Source organism: Myiozetetes cayanensis, unplaced genomic scaffold, assembly GCF_022539395.1.
Source record: "Myiozetetes cayanensis isolate MyiCay16 unplaced genomic scaffold, myiCay2020 scf19, whole genome shotgun sequence".
NCBI classification, from domain to species: domain Eukaryota; kingdom Metazoa; phylum Chordata; class Aves; order Passeriformes; family Tyrannidae; genus Myiozetetes; species Myiozetetes cayanensis.
In genome coordinates, this window is record NW_026087400.1 from 12,514,262 (window position 1) to 12,536,142 (window position 21,881).

The window sequence follows — 21,881 nt, forward strand, 5'->3', positions numbered from 1 at the left end:
AATGTGATAAAAGTGAGAAATAAGAACTTTTTAAATATATATATACACTTAAATATATATATATATATATCTTTTTCATAGAATCATAGAATATCCTGAGTTGGAAGGACACCCACAAAGATCACTGAGTCCAAATCCTGGCCCTCCACAGGACAGCCCCAAGAATCTATAGCTGCAGACACAAATGCTGACCCCAGTTCTCATGTCAAATCACAATGGGATGTCCCTGCACAGGAAAGCAGCACATGGAGCAACACTGGGAAAATACAGCAACAACAAGTGTTTTGGACAGCTGAAGTTCTGTTTTCTGTCATTTAAAAAAAAAAAATATTGATTTATTCAAACCTTGTATTAGCAAAGGAAGAAAAGAGTCCTGATTCAGAGTATTTTGGACTGTTTATGCCTATTTATGGGACAAGGCTGTTCCTGGGAATGGGGAGGGGAAGCTGTGCTGTCCTGGTTTGCAGCCCATCTGCTTTGGCTGCTGTTTGGAGGAGGCAGGAGGAGTACTGAACATGGTGAGCAGCAGTGTGGGAAACCTTGTCCAGACTTTTCCTGAATGGATTTCACTTAATCAAGCGGCGCCAGTAGGAAATTATCACATGGGAGGAGAAGACACAGCCAGTGCTGCGTGAGGACGAGCCAGGGGAGCCACAGTGCAGGATCTGGGGTCTGCCGTGGGTGTTCTGGCTCCCAGCATCCCACCAGCCCTATATCCTCACCAGGCAAACACCAGTAAATACTCAGGGCCTGGATCCCTCAGAGGCAAGGCTGGAAAAGCCCATCCTTGCACAGGGATTTGCACAGGGATGGCACAGCCAAGCTGCCCCTACAGGGCACGTGTTGGGCTGTGGATGCACCAAGGGATGCACTGAGAGATGAACCAAGGGATGCACCACGGCATGTGCCACAGGATGTGTCCAGGGATGCACTGAGGGATGTGCCACAGGATGCACCAAGGGATGAACCAAGTTCTCGCTTTTCAGGTAAGGATTCCAGTCGAGGCTGAATGAGAGAAAACACCCTCATCACTGCCTTGGATCCTCACCATTTAACGCAGCTTCCCCGCTCCCACAGGGCTCCTGCCTGTGTCAGATCACTCCCGTTTACCCACATCAAATGCCAAATACAGCTTCCTCGTGCCCCAGTCGGGTGATGTCCACGGGATGCACGAACTCCAGGTGAATATTGACTTTGTGCTGACAAGGCTCTAGTCCAAATACCACCCACTGCGTGGGGCAGCCGAAGGGGGCCGGCACGCCTGCGAGCCAGCAACGGAATGATTTGATTCCCCAGCCCTGCAGCGTTCTGTCTGCGAGGAAATTTTCATTTGGCCTCTCCAACGCGAGAAGCGATTGTAAATGTCAGCGCTAAACGCTCAGATTTAAGTGTTGGGTTGTCTTGTTTGATTACGGCGCTAAAAGGTCAGGGCTGACTAATGGAAAGTACAAGCGGTATCGGGAGGGAAACTGTGTTCTGCCGTGGGTGAGCAAACACCTGGGGACAACCTAATTACTCTTCCCGCTGCATCTCTCTCTTCCCTCTCCGGCTCTTTCATTCAGGGATGTTTTTTTCAGGTCTTACAACCTGGAAAAGCCATTTCTGGGGAGAACTCCTGCTTGTGACGTTGCTGCGGGGGATGCCGACAGCGCTGGGTTTCCTCTCATGCAGGAAACTGAGAGCTCACCTCGCCATGGGTTGGCTGGATTTGCTCCCAAAGGGAAAGGGATGGCACCAGAGCCAGGCTGCAGCCACCCCCATCACCCACTTCTCTCCATGGGTGGCACCAAAGTGGTTTGGGTGCCAAAGTTTCTCTGCATCCATTTCCATTCCCATTTTGGCCTCCCTCTGGCAACCAGCATCCCAAGAGATCCATGTAGAGAGTAGAACAGGATTTTTTCCCCTCCTCCTTTCCCATTTGCCATCCATTTTCCAACACTTGCAGCACCTTTAAATTTCCCCTTTCCCCGCGTTGTTCCAGTCATGGTGGCCAAGTAAAACTCCAGTCGCCTCAGACTGAGCTGAGGAAATTGCTTTTTCCTGAGCCTGTTCCCATCATCCCAGCTCTAAAAGCAGAGTTCGTTATATTTATTTTAAAGCTGCTTCCAAAAATATTAGTCCTTCTGCCATAAAAGTGCCTGGCAGAACAGAACCCCGAGATGCTGTTCCTCCCCTCTGGGAAGTACTGTGGTGATCCCAAGCAGGAGCACTCATTCCTCCATACAGATGCCATCCTGCACTGGGATCTGGTCCCTGTTGCCAACCCCAAAATCTTTCCTGGCCAGGGAAATTCAGTGTTGATTCAGGATGTCTGAATGTTTCTGGGAGAGGTCTCCAGTTGCCATGGGTTTCTCCTGGGGAGGCAGTTTCTATCCTCTTTTTCTGTGTGGCTTGTTTTACAAGGTCCCACATCACTCAGAGGAACAGAATCACGGAGTTTAGATAGAAAAGTCCTCTAAGACCATCGAGTCCAACATCAACCCATCACTGCCAAGGCCACCACTGCCCCATGTCCCCAAGTGTCACATCCACACGCCTTTTGAATCCTTCCAGGGATGGGGAGTCCACCACTGCCCTGGGCAGCCTCTTCCAATGCCTGAGACTCCTTTCAGTGAAGAAATTTTCCCAGATATCCAACCTAAAGCTCCTTTGGCACAACTTTAGGCCATTTCCTCTTGTCCTGTCCCTTGTTCCCTGGGAGCAGAGCCTGATCCCCACCTGGCTCCCCCCTCCTGTCAGGGAGTTGCAGAGAGTGAGAAGGTCCCCTTGAGACTCTTTTTCTCCAGGTTGAGCCCCCCCCAGCTCCCTCAGCCATTCCTGATGCTCCAAACCCTTACTGTAAGAAGCAGTTGTCTTATTCACAGGCCCCTTTGCAGGAGCATCCCTGGGGAACGGGTCCCATAAAGCAAAGGGTGGTGCCAGAAGGATGAAGAGGCTCAGAAACCTCCAAAAATACAGGAGGAGAAAAAGTCCTCACACCATCACCAATATCAAATGCAAAGAAATCCAAGAAAATGAATATCCATCTCCAAACTGAGCTATTTCCTTCACAGTCCAGGCATGGAGTGGGATAGAGCCTGAGCTGCACTGGGGAAGTAAAGACAGCTTGTGTTCTGCAAGATTAATAGGAAATCTGCTCTGGATTGGGAGTGATTCCCTCTTTTATTGCAATGAACCCCAAAGAGTAATGGCTGTAGGGCAAGAAGTGAAAGGCAAATTGCAGTAATAACGTGTTTCCTTGTGCAGACACGCTTTTGATCATAGAAAATACACTATCTGTTTCTAAATTACTTGTATTGATTTAACAGTTAGAAACGTGAGGGGGGATCTTTTTTTCCCTCTTGCAAATCCATTTTGCGAGGTCTCCTGGAAATCTGACAGTTCTGTGTAATAAAAACTATGGGCTTGTTCATCATAAAAGATTCCTGCTGCCAGGCATGGGGCTGTGCTGGGACATCCCCTTCCTCTCCATCACCCTGTCTCACCGAGAGCTGAGCACCTGATGCACCTGAGTCCTGATGCACCCCATAAGAACTATTTATTTACACCAAATAAGATGTTCCTGTGCTGCTTCTTTCCTGTGAGGGTGGTGAGGCCCTGACACAGGTTGCCCAGAGCAGCTGTGGATGTCCCATCCCTGGAATTGTTCAAGGACAGGCCAGATGGAGCTCTGAGCAACCTTTTTGTCCCTGCTTGAATTCTCCCATAGTGTTCCCAGCACTCCCAGACCAGCAGCAGCTCACAGCAAAGCCCCACAGCCTCCATATGAACTCCTGCCTTCCCCTGGTGAAAACACCCCGAGCCCAGGCATCGTCCACAAAATGACTTTCTACTCCTCCAAGTGAAATCAGGAGATGGACCTTGGCTCCTGCTGGTTGTGATCTGCAAGGTTTATTCAAACCCCTCCCCCCCCCAAAAAAAAAGGCATTTTCATGCAGAATCTTTTGGTTCACAGAAGAAGTTATTCCGCAGCAGCCACCTGACAACCCTCCCCCCCTCAACAAACCGAGAAATAAAGTGACTCCAGAGTGAGCAAAACCAAACGCGCTGTCCAATCCCGACACACAAAAGTGGTTCCTATCGCTTCGTACAACACGGGAGAAATTTGGCAAATACAGCTGATCTGCAGTTCCCATCTCTTAAGCACTTTGGGGCTGGCTTTGGCCTCCAGCCCTTTGGTTGCCTGCCTGGAAAACAGACACGTGTCCTCGTGCTGCACGACCTGGGGGACTCTCCTGGGGGAATCCGAGCCAGGTGGGGAAGAGCTGCTGTGTCAGCGTTTTTAAGTGGGCGATATAAATATAAAACATGGATACAAACGGGTTCTTTGTACACAAAATATCATCTCTCAAGGCACTGGGGTGACGGCCCTGCTGCCGCTCTCGTGGGCTCCCACTGGGCTTCTGCAGCTGCTTAGGAAGGAGGGGAAGAAGGGACCGGAGAAGTCCCAGTGCTGCCATCCAAGGGGGATTTCACCCAGACGCCCCAGGAGGGGGTTTTCCCAGCAGGATGGTGCTTTTCTCCTTGGTGGGGGTGGTGTGATCCCACAGGGGCTCCAGTCTCCTTGGGATGGCTTGGGGCTGGGCCGGGCCAGGAGGGAGGTGCATAGATGGGCCGGGGGCTTGGGCTGCTCCGCTCCCTCGTTACGCCAGCAGCCCCAGCCGGGTCACCTTGGCCGACAGGAAGGAGTGGATGATGAAGACGATGGTTTTAGGGCAGGAGTGAAGGTCCAATTGCTGCAAGAAAGGAAGGGAGGGGTGTTTGCAAAGGGGAAGGCTGTTCCTGGAGCAGCTTTCAGCCCCAAGCTCCACCACAGCCTTACTGGGGCCCTGGGAAGAGCTGTGCACCCTGGCTGGGGCAGGTGGATGGGTCATGCCTCACCCTCATGCATGGCAGGATGGGTGCTGAGCCCCAGGCAGGTGCTCTGCTCCCCCTCTCCCCCGGGACTGGTTGGAGCATGGGTAGGGGATGCTGAAGGCAAAGCCAACTCACGATCTCTCCCTCTGGGCCACCAAAGTCCAGGTAGAGCATCTTGGTGCCATCATCTGAGGACATCTGCAGCTTCTCGAAGGGCTGCTGGAGCAGGATGGTCTTGCTGAGCCCGGGCTCCGTGGTGGAGATCGTGAAGCCCTTGTCGATGTGGACGGTCAGGGTGCACTCCTGCCCCTTCCACGTGCAGGCTGGGGACGGGGAGGGGACAGGGGTGAGCCGGGGGTCCCCCCGCACCGCCCGGCTCCCCCGGCCCCCCGCTGACCTGCCGACACCTCCTGGGCCAGCTCTGCGGCGCCGTGGGTGCCGTCCACCAGCAGCCGCGTCCACAGGGCGAGCTCCCGGGGGCTCTCCAGGCTGAAGAGGTGGGTCTGCACGCCCAGCCGGCTGCCGGCACGCAGCGCGAACGAGCGCTCGGCCTCGTACAGCGCCGAGCCCTTCGCCGGCCCCGAGTGCACCAGCCTGCGCCAGGGACACCGCTCAGCGCCGCGCCCCGCACCCCTGCACCGCATCTCAGCACCGCACCCCGCACCGCACCCCGCGCCGCAACCCAGTGCCGCCCCCGCCCCGCGCCCCACAACGTCCCAGCACCCCGCACTGCTCCTCAGCACGAAACTTCAGCACCGCAAAGCCCCGGCACCCCACACCACAACTCAGCATAGCACAGACCCAGCCCCGCATCCCCCACCCCACCTCAGCACCGCATCTCAGCACCGCACAGCCCCGGCATCCCGCACCGCTCCTCAGCATCGTCCCAGCACCCCGCACCGCATCTCAGCACAGCCCCGCACCCCGCACCGCACCTCAGCCCCGCACCTCAGCACCGCACAGCCCCAGCGCAGCCCCGCATCCCGCACCGCGGCGCCTGCGCGGCGGGGCCGGCAGGGGGCGCTGCAGCCCCGCGGATGAGCCCCCGCAGCGCCCGAACCCCCGCACCGGCCCCGGGATGAGCCCCCGCACCGGCCCCGGGATGAGCCCCCGCACCGGCCCCGCTTCACTGCCACCACCACCGCCCCCGCACTGAGCCCCTGAGCCAGCCCCAGGGCTCTGCGCCACCCTGGGACACTGTCACCACTCTGGGACACTGCCACCCTCCAGCACCGACACCCCGCACCAGCCTCGGGGCTCTGAGCCCACCGTCCCCGGCGCCCTGACACTACCCCTGGACACTGTCGCTATCCCCAGTGCCCTGCCAACATCACGCCCAGGGCTCTGCCATCATCCCCCCACTGCCCTGCCAGCGCCCCGGGACTCCGTCACCTCAAACGCCTCTGCCACCACCAGAACCAGCCCCCGCCATCAGCCCCGGGCTCTGCCCTGACACCCAGCTCCTGCCACCACCTCTGGTCACTGCCACCATCTCCGGTCACAGCCACCACCCCTGGAGCTCTGTCCTGACTGCCAGCCCTTGCCACTGCCCCCCAGACATTGCCACCACCCTGTCCCGTGCAGGGCGGGAGCGCACCGGGCCGGTGGTCCCTACCTGGTGGCGATGAGGGGGTAGCTGTGCGTGGGCTTGCCCAGGGCATCCCGGCTCTGGGGCAGGCTGCCGTACAGCAGCAGCTCCTTCTCCGTGAGGACGGCCAGGAGGTTCCTGGTGCCGGCGCTGGGGAGCTGCAAAGCGACTGGGTCAGGGCCACCGGCATGGTTGGCACGGGGTGGTTCCTGGGGCGTAGGGAGGGGGGGTTACCTGCTCGGTCAGCCAGCCCACGTGCTTGACATCCCGTCCGGCCGCCGTGCCCGCGGCCGCCAGCTGTGCCCGCAGCTCCTCCTTCACCCGCGGCAGCAGCGCGCCCGCGTTGGCCTGGATGGCGCCGAGCCAGGACTGCGCCGTGGCCTCGTCCTTCGCCCGCAGGAAGAGGGCGACGCGCCCGTCCGCAGAGCACACCTCCAGGTACCTGCCGGGACACGGCCCCGCTGGGTCCCCGCCGGCCCTCGCCTCTTTCCCACCCCCGGGGCACCGCGGTGGCATCGCCACCCCTCGGCCCCCCGCGCTGACCTGTGCTCCGGGTCGGTGGGGAGGCACTTGCGGGACACGTAGCACATCTTCAGCGGCACGGTGCGGCCCTCCCGGAGTTCCCGAGGGGGCAGGACGGGGGAGGATCGCTTCTGTGGGGCGCCGGGAGACGGGTCCCAGCTCACCGTGGCCCCTGCGGGGTTGTTCTTGAAGTAAGGGGAGATCTCCTTCATGTACTTCACTGGAAGAGAGGCAGCACCCGGCTGAGGGCACGGCACAGGCCAGTGTCATCCTGTCCCGCTGAAACCCCCTGCACCCTCCCTTCACTGGAGCTCATGTCCCCTCCGTTACCTCCAGAGATGTCACCCGTGGGTGCTGTGGGTCCTATGCCCTGCACCCCTGTGGAGGATGAGGTCACACCAGAGGGGGACACAGAATCACAGAACAGTTTGGGTTGGAAAGGACCTTGAAGATCACATTGCTTCACTCCACCTTCCACCATCTTAGGTTGCTGTAAGCCCCATCCACCCTGGCCTTGAACACTTCCAGGGATGGGGCAGCCACAGCTCCTCTGTGCAATCTGTGCCAGGGCCTCACCACGCCCATATGACACCTAGGACCCTCCCAGTACCTGTGCCCCACCATCCCAGCACAGGAAGCCCCCTCAAGAGGGATAAAAATGGCCTGTGCCCTTTTTTTTCTTCCCTTTAACCCAGATCAGTTCACAGATCCAAGCCTGATCAGGCCCCCGGGGCAGCACACACAGGCAGGGGTGGGGAATGGGAAAGAGTCCCAGGCCAAAATTACACAGTCCAAACTGTGCTGGTACAGCCAGTCCTGCTGCCAACTGAGTAACAGCTCTCAAATACCCTGGCCTGGCCCCAGGAAAAGCCACAGAGTGCGTGCTCAGAGCTCAACCCTGCCCCATGAGCTTCAAACCAGGGACAAGAAATCAGCTTTCAGTCCCCAGCGAGCCTGGCTCTGGAGCCAGAGCCCTCAGAACCATGCTGGGATGGCAGCCGGCTCCTGAGGTTTAAGGGGAGGGGGAGATGAAAGGCACCACAAATTGATGGGGCCCCCACAGCTACATCCTGAGAATGAGTTCGACAACACTGGCCAAAAAAACTTTGGCTGAGCAGGCAGGATGCCAGTCCTGGTCCGGCCCTGGGGGAACATGGAACCAGCTAAGTGGCCCCAGGGAAAGGGCTTCCCTTTGGAGGCGCTCGGGGAAAACAGCACAGGGCAGACACGTGCCTGCTGCCACGTCCCCAGCCGTCCCTGCTGGTCCCACTCCAGCTCCAAGTCAGCAGAGTGGGTGGCAGGAGTGGGGACACGAGCTTGGCTTTGCAGCCGACACTTGTAGGTGGCTGGATGGGCTCAGCTCCAATCGCTGCAGCCAAGCCACGGCAGCCTGAGGTGCCAGGAAGGAGCCCTTTTCCCACCGGGAGAGGGTCTGCACGCAGAGCCCTCCACCCTCAAACCCCACCTGCCCACCACCACCCACCTCCCACCCATCTTCCCCAGGGAAGCACCAAGCCTGACAGCTCAAGAAGCATTGGGACAACGCTCTCAGGCATGTGGTGGGGTTGTTGGGGTGTCCTGTGCAGGGCCAGGAGTTGGACTCGATGATCCTTGGGGGTCCCTTCCAACTCAGAACAGCCATTCTGTGACCTCCCCCTTCATTCCCATCCCAGTGAGCTCCCTAAAACCTCTAAACCCAGACGCCCCGCGGGCGCTGCGGGGAGGCAGAGCCCCGCAGGACACAGCTATAAAAGGCCACGCTGCTGTGACACGCGGGCCGGGCCAGCCCGCGGTGGCCCCGGGGCCAAGGCGGCGGAGCGGGGCCACCAGCCCCGTGCCCTGCGCCTCCCGCTATAAATAGGCACTGCATTCCCGCAGGCATCCCAGCCACGCGGGATCCTGCCCGAGCCATTAATCTTGGCAGCGGGGACCTGCCCATTATGCCGGTGCCTGGGAACTAATTGGAGTTCAGAAAGATATCATTCAGCTGCTGAAACCCGAGCGCCGTCCCCGCGCCAGCCCCTGGCTCGCCGGGCACTCGGGGGACGTCACCGGCACTCGCTGGGAGACGGTGGGGTCACGTCCCGATGGAGCCACGGAGGGGAGGAGCAGCGCCCAGCCCAGGATGGGGCACAGGCAATTAGGGAACGGCCAGTGTGTGTGTGTGGCTCTGGTGTGTGGCTTTAAGGAGGATTTAAGGCCAAGAAGGACCAACAGGTTCCCACAGCGCTGGGGGTCCTGAGCCAGCACAGCGAGCTGGGATGTGCTGGAAGCTGTGGTGGTCTCTGGAGTCATGATCCCATGGGAGCTGCTGTCTCCTCCAGTGACCCCAGCATTGGCTCTATAGCAGGTGACTTACACTTCTGCCATCCCTTCACTGCAGCTGGTATTGAATGGATTAATTAATTACCTCCATCTCATTAAAGCACACAACTCAGACCATATTACATATCACCTCTGCTGCCAGTAACCCTAATTCCTGAATTATTTCTTCCTTCTAACTAACACTGCTGGAGCTCCTGCCTGCTCCTTGTTTGTTAGCCTGCACCCTCCAAAAACCACTTGGCAGAAAGACCGCCTCACTGCTGTTGACTTAAAGCCACCTTCAGCAGGCACACAGCCCTGGGTGGCTGCTGGGCTAACCCACACAGCCCCCTGAGCCACATGGGCTCTCCACTTCTCAGGAGAGACAGCCTGTCCCACTGATCCTCTCCAGGATGGAGGAGATGGGACAAATAAAGCCTTTAACTGCTCAGGGCTTTGCACTGAAGAATGCTTTATTTTAGGTTTTTGGGGGACAGCAGAAGTCTCTGGGCTCGTGGCCACCCATGCCAGGACGGTGCCTCTGCAGGGGGCTGGTGGCACAGGGGCATTGCCAGAGCATCACATGTGCCCTGAACCCTGCAGCGTGTTGCAGCAGGGACATGGTAAACCAAAGGCCCCCTGTCTGCCCTGCTCTTCCCTCTGTGTTGTAGTTGGGGTTTTTTCTCCTCAGCAAGCCAGAAAGGGCAGAACCATCAAAATTCCTTGGTTTTACTTCTTGGCTACAAATTCTCCTTCTCCTCCTAAGGATGAAGAATAATCACAAACCAAACACTCCTGCACCCTCAATCCTAAGCCTGCATGATGTGCCCCACACACCTCCCATGGCTCAGCATGACCAAAACCAAGCTCCTGACTCCAGAGAGCTTCACTGAGGAGCCACAAAACCTCCTCCAGGCAGGAAAACAGTCCCAGCCACATGGACACCCAAGTTCAAGAGAACCCTCCTGCTGCTTGGGCCATCAGCCTGGTGCTGGCACACTCTGCTCCAGCCCAGAGATCACAGCATGGATTCAACAGAGAGGCTCCAGGCTGCAATGCCCATCAGGGGTAGGATGGGTATTGCTGTTTCTCCTGCCAAAATCTTCCCAGCAGTATCTACACAGCCCAGCCAGTCACCTGTACATCAGGAAGCCTTCCAGAGAGGTCCTGGAGATCCAGCTCTGGCCCTATGGAGATGCTAAGCTAGTCTCCAGCTGGTCCCTCTCTGCCTCAGGACTGATGATGCAAGACTATCATGTTAAACTGGGGGCTCAGCAAACACACCCCACAAAGAGACACTCTGAAGAGACCTGTAGAGTTCAAGCTGATGCTCTGATGTGCTTCCAAAATGCTCAACAGTCCCTTCTGCATTCCCCCCAGGGACCATCTCCTGCCCCTGGCTCCAGGGATGAACAAAGCAGCAGCTCCTGGTCCCAGCTGCCTCAGCTCAAGCCCTTCTGCTCCAGGGAGAAGGGAGCTACTCCAAGGCACTGCTGCAGGGTGAGGTGCCACTGCTGTCCCTCCTGCCCCAGGACCCTGTCCCAGCACTCAGTGACACATCCCATGCCCCTAAATATTCCTCTGTGCTGCATGGTCAGCAGGGACCCAGGGAGATCATGGGATGACCTCCTCTGTTTCCATGGGAGGAGAAACAACCCTGAAAACTCCACAAGGAAAGCAAAGCTTCAGAGCAGTGAGGTGTGGAGGAGGGAGGAGGATGTGGACCCTCATCCTCTCTACATCATCTCCAGGGCAGGTCCAAAGCCTCTGTTTCTGCTTGGATTCCATCCAAGTTATGGCAATCAGCCTGAGGGAGCTGGGCATCCCCAGCCCCACCCTCTCCTGGCACCCTTTTGTTTTCCTGAATTTCAGGCTTCCAGGCTATTTCTTGGCCAAGCAAGTCTTGGAGAGCTGCAACAGCCCCAGGAGCATCCCTGTGGCCAACAAGCCCTGAGCTGCCACAGATTTGAGATGCCCAAGGCTGCCCCAGCTACTCCTCCCCACTGCTCCCAGTTCTCCCTTCCATGACAATACAGCACAGGGGCCTCACCAGGAAAACCACTCCTGTCACCAAAGCCCTTCCCAGGGTAGCTGGAAGGATATTTATCAGCCTTTCCCCTGCCATGGAAAATCTCTGGATTCCAAGCAATGAAAAAAAAAAAAAGAAACACAACACAAGGGAAAAATAAGGCAAGGGAGAGCAACTCTCCCTGAAATAACAATGTAATATAAATACAGTCCTCCTGCAAATATCAAGGGAGTAGTTTGGCACATCCAAAAAAGAATCTTGGCAGGATTAACCGAAAGGTATCTGCGTGTCCTCACGCCTGGGCAGCAATGACAACCCAGGAGCCAGAAGCCGAGCTCAGCAGCCCGGGGTGAGATCTGGCACGTGGAGCCACTGCTGATCCTCAAATTAAAACGCATCACCTCCCAACCCTGCTGCTTTGGAGGGTCCCACCCCAGCTCACCGCCCTGTAAGGAGGTGCCAGCTCTCCCAGATTTGTTACCTGTCACGGTGGCACTTGCAAGCTATCCAAAAAACTCCTAATCCCAGGAATGACTGCAGCCAGAAAGAGCAAGGTAGCAGACATTGGCTGTGCCAAACTACTCTGTCTTGATACTTACAGCGCCATAAGGAAAGCTGGAGTCACACCTGGCAGCATGCAGGGACCAGGAAGTGTCTAAGTGATGTTAAGGTGTTTTTCTCCAAACTCTAGAGTGAGTCCAAGCAGGAGAAGAGAGAAGGGAACCCCTGTAACACCCTTTGGGCACCTTAAGGACACCCCCTGCCCCCAGCCCTGCCACCCCTCCCCAGGGCAGGATGCTTGGCAAAGCAGCTCCTGGAGAGCCACCAGGATGGCAGGTACAAGGTAGGGGACACCCTTTCCTGAGGCAGGGCCACCAACTCCATGGGGCAGTGCCAGCCTGACAGGAACCCCGGCACAGTGCCAGCCCAGCCATCCTCCACAGGAAGGGCTGTGCTGTGCCAGCAAACCCAGAACAGGGAGGGCATGGAGATGCACCAGGTTTATAGGTGACATTTGTGATCAGATGAGCAGCAGAGATCCCTTTCCTGCCCCAGCTGTTGCCTGGAGCATCCCAAGCAACACCACAGTGCAGAACTCCAACAGCATCAGCTACCAACTTATCCCAGAGCCTCCAGAGTGCTGTGGTGGGGACCAGCCCTGCCTCACTCTTCTCCCAAGGTACCTGCTGGGAGTTTTAATTAATTAAGAAGCCCTGCAGGTCACACCTGAGCTTAGTGAGCTCCAGTAAAGGCCCTGCCTGCAGCTGCCTCACGGGAGAGCAACCTGGCAGTGCCTGGCTCCCAGGGAATAGAGAAGGAGGAGGAGGAGGTTGGGGTGGTCCAGGGAGAGAAATTGTTCTCTACAGAAAGGGCAGCTCATCTCCACCTCTGGCAGGGCCTCTCACAGAAAGGAAACCCACACCAAAGTAAAGGATGGACAGAAAACAACAAAGAGAGGGTGGTCCAAGAACAGCAGCTACGGGGAGGAATTTTGCAGACTCACAAAGAAAGAAGCTCTTGTATTTCTCTTTGGTCAGAAAAAAAACCAACAAAATCATCCCACCAACAACCCTATCTACTCCCAGCAGCTGTGCAGAGCAGCACATTCCTCGGTCTGAATCGTGGTCCTGCAGCTCCCAGGAGAGGAGAAACCCACAGCAGAAAGGGCTGAGCGAAGCTAAAAACAAAAATCTGGAGCTGAGACAATCTGAGGAAGGCACAGGAAAGCAGGAGCCACAGTGGTTGCTGGCAGCAGAGCACACAGAACTCTTTCTTTGTCCAGGGACAGCCCAGAGAGCTGCCCCCAAATCAAACCTCCCTTTGGGATCTTGGTGTCAAATCCCTCATGGTTAACCAGGGCAACCCTACGGGCTGGTTGGAAGAGAGGGGAGGGGAAGGGTCCTGTCCTCAAGGATAAATATGGGGTGCTCATCCCAGCCTGGCAAAGCTGGTAGAGGGTGGGCAAACATGGACATATGTGCAGACCTTGGGGTGATGCTGTGCAACACGACAGTCCAAAACCCCAGAAACTTGTCCCACACCTCCCACCACTGCGTGCCCCCAGTCCCGGAGCAGGGAGACAGAGCTGCTGGACATTGAGCAGTGGCACACACGTCTGATAGGCCACCCCAGTGCCATCCCAGTACAGAAGGACCCTTGTCACCCCTTGCACCCTTGTCTCTTACCTTCCAAGACCACCTCCTTGCCCGTCTTCTTCAAGGCCTGCACGGCCTCGTCGTGCGTGGCCTCAGACAGGTCGGTGCCGTTGACGGAGAGGATGGCATCCCCCACGTACAGCGCCTCGGTCTGATCCGCTGCCAGCCCCTTAAAGATCTTGGAGATCAAGATGGGCATTTTATTCTCTCGGCCACCTTGAAACAGAAGAGACAGGAAGCGGTTGTGGCTGCTGGAGCTCACGGAGGAGCAGGTGGGGAGGGGGATGCTCCAGTACCAGATGGCCCTGGTGAGGCTGAGCCCTTCTCCTGGCACTCAGTTGCGCTGGGTCAACCTCCTGCTCATTCCCTCAGATGCCCACAGGACACCTGTACCAACCACAGCAGCCAAAGTACCACGAGGCTTCACAGCAGATGAAGTGATCGCTCCAAAACCACTAGGAATGGTAACAGTTTAGTCACAGAGCGAACACGCAAACCTGGCCATCTCCCCATCAATTCTGGCAGGAAAGCATGTCTTTATTTGCATTATTAATCATGTGTGCTGAGAGATTATCCTTGCTCCAAGGACTTCATGATCTCAACAGATAAGACAGCTGAACGTTTTTGGAGAGGCCGAAGAGTCAGGGAGAGGTGAACCAACCTGGCTGCGTGCTCCTCTCAGCACAGCAGCCCTGTTTTACCTGCTGCTCTCCTGACTAAAAGAATGCTATTCAAACTCCCGGCGGCTTCAGGAGATCAATTTGCACGTTAACTTTTGAACCCGCCGGGAGATCCAAGCTGCCTCCGTGCCAGGGAGCAGGGATGCAGCGGCCACTGCCCACGGCAGCCGGGGATCAGCAGCCCCCGACGTGCTCTGTGCCCCAGGACAGCCTGTCCCGAGGAGCCTCCAAGGGATGATCTTCACCCCAGAGGAAGAGATTGAGCCCAGCCTGTTGTCACTGCCCGCCCCGGGGCTGCTCCCAGCCAGTGCCACAGGCATTTCCTCGCTCAGCCGCCTGCCAAGCCCTGCGAGGGCTCCGGTTATCAGCTGTCAGAGGCCCCGGCGGGGGCTGCTCCGTCCTTGAGGCAGCGGCTCCCGGCCCAGCTGCCAGCACCGAGAGTCCTGCCAGGGCCCAGAGCCTCGGCCAGCACAGCTCAAAGCTCAGCTCCCTGCTGTCCTGCCAGCCCAGCACCCACGGCACTCAGACCCTCACCACGCCCCATGGCAGGACACCTCACCCACGGCCCGGCTGGCCGGGAAGCATCGCCGGGTGAAACGCGGTTGGCAAGAGCACAAACAGGGACGTGCCAGCAGCCTGCAGAGGAGGAACGACGTCCTGCCCTACCAGAGCTGCCCCACCACTCACAACACCTTCTACTGCCCAGTTCTGATGGCAACTAACTTCTTGTCCACATACGTCACCGCAGAAATAAAGTCTTGACTGAACCAAGTGTAGTTTCTCCTTTCCTGGGAGAGCCACGGAGAAAGCAGTAACTTGGCAGCCAAGGGGTCGTTACGAAGGGGGTTTTATGCTTCCAAAAAAAACAAAGGGTTGGCAGGCTGGGGCACCCTGGAGACACGGCCAGCAGTGTCGATCCAGTTCCAGCACCCAGGCATCCACATTGCAAAACCTCCCGACTTCAGAGGGAGCCGGAGGCTGCGTCCGTCTCCTCTGAGCTGTGAGGAGAAGCCACGTCAGGAGGCGAGAGCTGCCCTGTTGCTGCCCCCGGGGCTGCCGAGCCCGCTGCCTGCTCTGCCCGCACGCGGAGTTACGGCCCCTCGGTGACAAACCCTGCCTCTCTGCTGCCCTTTTCGTCCTCCTCTCCGCCACGCTCGCAGCCGCGCGAAAAGCAAAGGCGGGCAGGACGCCAGGAACGCCATCCCTGCCCCAAAAAGTTTCCAGCCTGAAGTTCCCACCAAGGCAGCTTGGGAAGGAAAACAGGGATTATAACAGGGAGGCTTCCCTCTGCTCAGCTTCCCGGGAGCAGATGCCTCTAAGCCCGAGTGCGTTGGTTTAACACCTCCCCCCCCGCCAAAGAGCCTGGAGGTCTCCAAGGGCTTTACATCGTTTATCTGATAGTTTAAAAGGGCATTTCCCAGCTCAGGGACACGGGGGGACAAGGACACGCTGGCAGAGCCCTCGCTGTGGCTGCAAAAGGGTAGCTTTTGTATAACTGGGTGCCCTCTGCGTCCCACCTGCCTCCTGAGACCGCACCCTACCCGTGGGCGCGGGGGGACAGTGGGAATCCGTCCCCTCCAGCTCCCAAACGCCGGGGACCTCCACTCCGGCCGGGGCACGGCGGGCAGGGCTGGCACCCCCAAGCACGTCTCTCTCCGTACAGGGTCCAGTCAGTGCCACGCGTCCCCCTCCCCACCCCGCGCAGAGGCTGGAGGGGTGTGAGGACCCCGACCCCAGCCCCGAGCGAGCCGCGGGACGGCGGCAGCAACAGGTCGCGGTGCCGGTGCCGCCCCGTGCCCGCCGCCCCGAGACCCCCTCCCATGCCGGCCTCACCTTTGATGCTGATGCCGAGCCCCCCTACGTCCTGCTTGACGACGCGCACGGTCCTCCTGATGTTGGCGAGCGCCTCGGGCGCGGCGGAGCCCGGCTCGCCGCCGTTCAGCTGCGCTGCCGCCGGGGCCTCGGGGCCGGGGCCGGGGCCATCGGCAGGGCTGACCCCCAGCACGTCCTCGGCCAGGGTGAGCAGGACGCGGAGCCACTGCCCGCCGGTGCCGCGCAGCTCCAGCAGCCCGGTGCGGGGGGCGCGCCGGCCCGCCGCCATCTTCGCGCTCCGCGCCCCGCACCGCCCCGCTCACACCCTGCACTGCACCGCCCCGCTCAGCCCCGCACCGCCCCGCTCACACCCTGCACTGCACCGCCCCCGCACCGCCCTGCTCTGCTCTGCACTGCCCCGCTCACCCCCTGCTCACCCCCTGCACCGCCCTCGCTCACCCCCTGCACCGCCCCGTGCACCCCTGCTCACACCCTGCACCGCCCTGCTCACACCCCGTACCGCCCCGCTCACACCCTGCACCGCCCCGCTCAGCCCCGCACCTCCCCGTGCACCCCGCACCTCCCACTCACACCCTGCACCACCCGGCTCACCCCCGCACCGCCCCGTTCACACCCGCAAGGACTCCGGATCAGCACGGGGCACTGGGAGGGACCGGGATCCCAGCCCCTGCCCGTTCTGCCCAGGGACGGGACACCAGGGTGCACCCCAGTGCTCCCCACTGCTCCCCAGTGCTCCCCACACCAGCCTGGGACGGGGCACCGGGAGCTCCCCTCTCCATCTCGGGACAGGGCACTGGGAGGGATCCAGTGCTTCCCAGTGCTCCCCTTCCAGCCTGGGATGGGGCAACAGGAGAGAAACAGCTCTCCAGTGCTCCTCGCTCTGGATGGATGGGGCATGGGGAGACATCCTGGGATGGGGCACTGGCAGGGCCTGGTTTTCCCTACTCCAGTGTGGGCCAGGGCACCAGGAGGGGCGGCACAGCTCCTTGTTCTGGTCTGACACAGGGCCCCAGTACTCCCCAGTGCTTCCCAGAGCTCCCTGCTCCGGCCCAGGATGGGACACAGGGAGAGACACGGGCCCCGAGTGCTCCGTTGCTTGTCCCACATCTGGCCCTGGACGATCTGGGGGTCCCTGTGTCCCTGCGGTGGGGCTCTCCATGCTGGGCTGTGTCACTGGAGGAGCAGCAGGAGCTGGGCAGGGGCTGTGGCTCAGCCCTTCATGTGTCCCCAGCAGCCACAGGCAGGGCAGGAACCTCCCAACAGTCCCAGTAGGTGTTAAACAGGAGCCAGGCACAGGGAGATGGTGCCTGCAGACATTCAGAAGAGTCTGTGTTGCTTTTCCTTTGCTTGTCCAGGATCCTGAAAACAGGAATATTTTGACTCCCTTGGCAAACCCGCATGTTTTCTGCATTAATTAGGAGTAGAAAATAACCTCCAGGAGTAGCAAATGCCTCTTGGCACATCCCCTCTGCCCCTTGCAGAGTGCTTCAAGCAGCTCCAGAGGCCTCCAGGGTGGGGCTGCTGAGGTCTCAGACCCTCTGGAAAACACAGAGATTTGTAAGTATTCAGTAACATTTACAGCAGACAGGGAAGGGGACGGAGCAAGGGGCTCTGGGTGCGTGGGGCAGGGGGGCTGCAGCGTGTGCTGCTCCGCACAGCCCTGCCCAGCCAGGGTCTGCAGCCAGCCCTGAGCATCAGCCCCATGCAGAGGGGGGAAATGCTCCCCGGGCTGCCTCCCACGCAGCAACAGCTGTGGAATTTCTTGAGGTTGCAGCAGAGGAAACCCTGAAGGTTATTTCTTTACAGAACAGACGGTTCACATATTCCTGATTTTCTTTTTGCTAAAAGGTCCGGGGTTTGGCTCAAATGACTCTTTGTAGTACAATGCTGTTCGCTGTAGCAAGCAGTTCTACAGCACCCCAGAGATACTCCCCTGTGATCCCATCCCCTGCACACCCCGTGGGACCCTCCAGCCCCCCTCTGGCTGCTTGTGCCACTGGGTTCATGTACAGCAAATGGAATTTGGTCTGTTGGTCCTTGAGTGCAGACAGCTCATTCCCCCTGTGCCACTCGCTCTGGGAGCACTCGCTTTATTTGCCAGCCAGGCAGCTGCAGTCAGCAGTTTGTCCAGCTGTTTTTCCTTCCCAGGGCTGCTTTTGATAATTCCAGCCTCTAAGGCCACATTTCCATCTGAAACAGAAGTGGGAATGCTCAATAATGTTTTTAGAGCAGCAGAACAGCACCGTTCGTGTTGTTTGCTTTCATTTCAGCTCTGTGCCCAGCAGCACAGATGCTGAGAAGCATGGCCTGGATGCATGGAAGCCATCCAGATGGTGTCAGTGCCTTTCCCTGTCCCACTTGCTGGGATGGAGAAATCACCATGGTCCTTGGAGCCAGGGCACAGCACTTGATGACTTCACCTCTCTTGGGGAAAAAGCCACACTCCGTGGGTGCAGTGAGAAAGATGAGCAGTGATCCACAGTAGAGAGCTCATCCCACAGCCACTGCTTCTGCCCTGGACCCCCTGCAACCCCCCTTCTTCAGAAATTAATATTCCCATGACAATTGCATCCATTAATTATGCTGGATAGAGATCCAAGGGTGAGTATTGCAGGTGGCTTCTAATGGAAATAGTGGGTCCAAAGTGCCCTTAAAGTCCCTGGTCCCAAACTGGGAGGCTCACCCAAGCAGGGGGTACATCAGGAGGGGAACAACAGGGCTGGAGACTGCTACAGTTTTGGGGGACATGGCTCCAGCACTTCGGAGGTGTGTGAGGGGGGGGCGTGTTTGGGTTTTATCAAAGACAAAAATCATCTGCTGGCTCCTCTGCACAGCTGGGGCTGGAGAACCGTGGCCAGCTGGACATGCCAGGACGTTCCTGGGGATCTTGGTGCTCCCCAAGCAGAAGTGCCGCTGTTTTGGGGACTTTCAAGCAGGCTTGGCTCTCCCAGGCTCCTTCCCCTCTTCGGAGCCCCTTCCTGTCCCAGGGCAAACGGTGAGCACCGGGAGCCCGGTACGTGGAGCTGTCCCGGCTCCATTTGACCCTCTGCAGGATACCGTGAGCGTAATTCCCATGACGTGGAGCTGCAGGACACGCTGTGGGATGGGAGGGCGGGGGATGGAGGCTCTGTCCGGGGCTGGCATGCAGGAGGGAGTCGCAGCTTCCAGGAATGCCAGCGGCGTTCGTCAGGGCTCCTGCTGAAGGGGAGCAGGCGGGGGAGGAGTTGCTTGAAAAATTGCTACTCATAGAAATAGAAGCGTCCTGCAGAAACACGTGTGCGTCGGTGACAAAAGCCCAGCTGGGAGTTTCTCCCTGGCAGCAGGAGCGGTGGGAGGGGAAGGGGCTGGGGGAGCATGAGAGGCTGAGGTGCAGGACTGGGGGTGCTGCCAGGGCCCTGACCCTGACCCTGACCCTGGCTCCGGGAGAAATCTCTGCTTTTTAGCCAGAAAAAGCATTGCTTGGCTCCACTGTCTCCAAACTGTCTTCAGGAGCAGGAGCTGCCAGTGTGGCAGCGATGGGCTCTGTGCCCCCTGTGCTGAGCTGTTCCCTCCAGCAGCGCTTCCTCGGCCACCTGTTTGGATGCTGCAGAGGGTGGGGAGGCCCTGGTACAGGTTGCCCAGAGGAGCTGTGGCTGCCCCATCCCTGGAAGTGTCCAAGGCCAGGTTGGACAGGGTTTGGAGCAACCTGGGCTGGTGGAAGGTGACCCTGCCCATGGCAGGGGGTTGGAACAAGATGAGCTTTAAGGTTCCTTCCAACCCAAATCATTCTAGGAGTCTATGATTCCATGCTTGCCCAGCTGATTTCCATGGCAGAGTTGAGCCCATCCTGGCATTTTCTCTCCCTAATCTCTCCAGCCCCCTGAACTTCATCGTTAAGCAGCTATTATTAGTCTCATTTCTTGGCATAGCCAGGAGCTGTGTCAGAACCCACCAGTCTATTTATAGAGTGCTGTGAGCAGCTTTGCCACTTGTGTTAATTAGATTGATCCCTCCTGAAGCAAAGTAAAAGACTTGGAGAGCTCAAGTGTAGTCCCTGGGACAACATTCCCAAACTGTGGGGATCCAGGTAGCATCTCAGGCTGCTGGATGCCCTGACAATCCTTAGCCCTCAGCACCAGGGAGAGTCTTCTCTGCTCAGTCTCCTCTGGGAATTTATGGAGGAGGATGGCACCAACCCTGCCCTGCAGGACTGAGCCCCGTGAAACCCTGCAAGGGATGGGATGGAAGGGAAATAAAATAGCTTTTCCTATCTATCTAGATATTAATCTAGATTAAAACCTATATAGATATTAATCTAGATAGGTTTTAATCTAGATAGTAATAGATTTAGATAGGCAATATGTATTCAAAAAAGTGATTCATCCTTCACTATGAAGCAAATGTAGTGAAATGGCATTATCTGACTTTAGAATCACTGGAATCTCTGAGTCCTTTAACTTGAGAGCACTTTCTGTTTGCTTTGGGACATAATTAGTCCCTAAAAAGTTTTTTCCCCTCTTAGGAAGGCTTTTCTCTTACCAGATCTCTGTAAGATAACCACAATCAGCTGGGCTCTCACAGTGGGAAAATTCTTATGCTACTGCATGGCAGATCATGTGTTACCAGGGCAGGATCATTTTATCGAGGAACAAGAAACTGGATGGGAAAAAAGCAGCACCCTGGAGCCAAAATAACTTTGGAAAGGCAAAAGTTGTCACACATTAAAGCCCAGTCCTCACTGCCTGCTGCAGCTTTGGCTCTCTGATGCTCCAAGACCAAGTGGTGTCAGTGGCAGGGATGTCAATCAGCCCCTGGGGTGAGTTAATGGACAGAAATTAATCATAAAATCAGCACAGGTTGTAAAATCCACCTTCACATTTGCAGTTCAACTAGGCTGATTTGCCTCACCAGTGTCTTCCACGGGGAATGGGGCAAATTCCCCGTGTTTTGGTAAATCTGCCACTTGCAAATGAAAATGCTGTTGCCTCCCTGCCTGCCACTGGGAATAGGCATCTCTTGGACTGCACAGTTTGTGGGATACACTGCTGGAGATGCCACCCACAATTCTGTATGTCCCCTGGCACTGTAGCCACAGTGTCAGTGGCACCAGAGCCACAGCTCGTGGGGAAACTGAGGCACAGAAGGAGGGCAGGTCCAAGCTGCAATCAGGATCACTGGGCACATCACTCCATGATTCCTGGCTGAATGGGTGATGCACAGGGGCTCAGAGATGGTGTCTGCTGGGCAACACTTAGGACGTGGACTCTCCTGTGGGCATGGGCAGCCTTTTCCCCCCAGGCAGTGGTGGGGTGTTTGATCTCCAGGTTCTTTATTTAGTGGTATCAAACCCTCCCCTGCTCCCCAGCTCCTTCGTCACGGATTTAATCATACCCTGCTTCTTTGCTGGGGGGGAGGGGGCGTTGCTAAAATGCTGCAGCAGGTTGTGAATTCAGGGAGGTGACAGACAGACAGACAGACAGACGGATGGACGAACACACTTTCAATCAAAACTACAGAATCACAGAATATGTCAAGTCAGAAGGGATGCCCACTGCCCTGGGGAGCCTGTTCAGTGCCAACCACCCTCTGGGGGAAGAACTTTTTCCTGAGATCCAACCTGAGCCTGCCCTGACACAGCTCCAGCGATTCCCTGGGTCCAGTCCCTGATCCCCCCAGAGCAGAGCTCAGGGTCTGCCCCTCCTCTGCCCCTCGTGAGGGAGTTGTAACTGCAGTGAGGTGTCCCCTCAGTCTCTTCTCCAGCTGAACCCACCAAGTGCCCTCAGTTGCTCCTCACACAGCTCCCCCTCAAGGCCCTTCAAATTCTCCTTGTCCAATGCAGTCCCATTCACAGAGGGGGCTTCTGGATGTGGCCGTGCAGGCAGTGACCCCACGGCCCTCTTTCAGTGCCCCTGAGCCCATCAAATGCTGATGCA

At 57.6% G+C, this 21,881-nt stretch overlaps 1 protein-coding gene across 1 annotated transcript; it reads right to left on the reverse strand.

Moving 5' to 3' along the window:
- Nucleotides 1-1,010: 1,010 nt before the first annotated feature.
- SNTA1 (syntrophin alpha 1) lies at nt 1,011-16,237 on the reverse strand. Its single transcript, XM_050313474.1, has 8 exons — nt 15,970-16,237; nt 13,487-13,672; nt 6,989-7,187; nt 6,680-6,887; nt 6,473-6,603; nt 5,255-5,451; nt 4,993-5,180; nt 1,011-4,736 (listed from the first exon to the last, which is right to left on the reverse strand). Exons 1-8 carry the CDS (start codon nt 16,235-16,237, stop codon nt 4,644-4,646), a joined length of 1,470 nt encoding a protein of 489 aa, XP_050169431.1. The 3' UTR covers nt 1,011-4,643.
- Between the last annotated feature and the right edge of the window lie 5,644 nt (nt 16,238-21,881).

Coding starts and splice junctions, on each gene's coding strand:
- SNTA1 (XM_050313474.1), bottom strand. CDS start 16,237: ATGGCGGCGGGCCGGCGCGCCCCCCGCACCGGGCTGCTGGAGCTGCGC. Junction 6,888..6,988: donor CCCACCGACCCGGAGCACAG/GTCAGCGCGGGG, acceptor GTGTCCCGGCAG/GTACCTGGAGGTGTGCTCTG. Junction 5,452..6,472: donor TACCCCCTCATCGCCACCAG/GTAGGGACCACC, acceptor TCCCTGGCGCAG/GCTGGTGCACTCGGGGCCGG.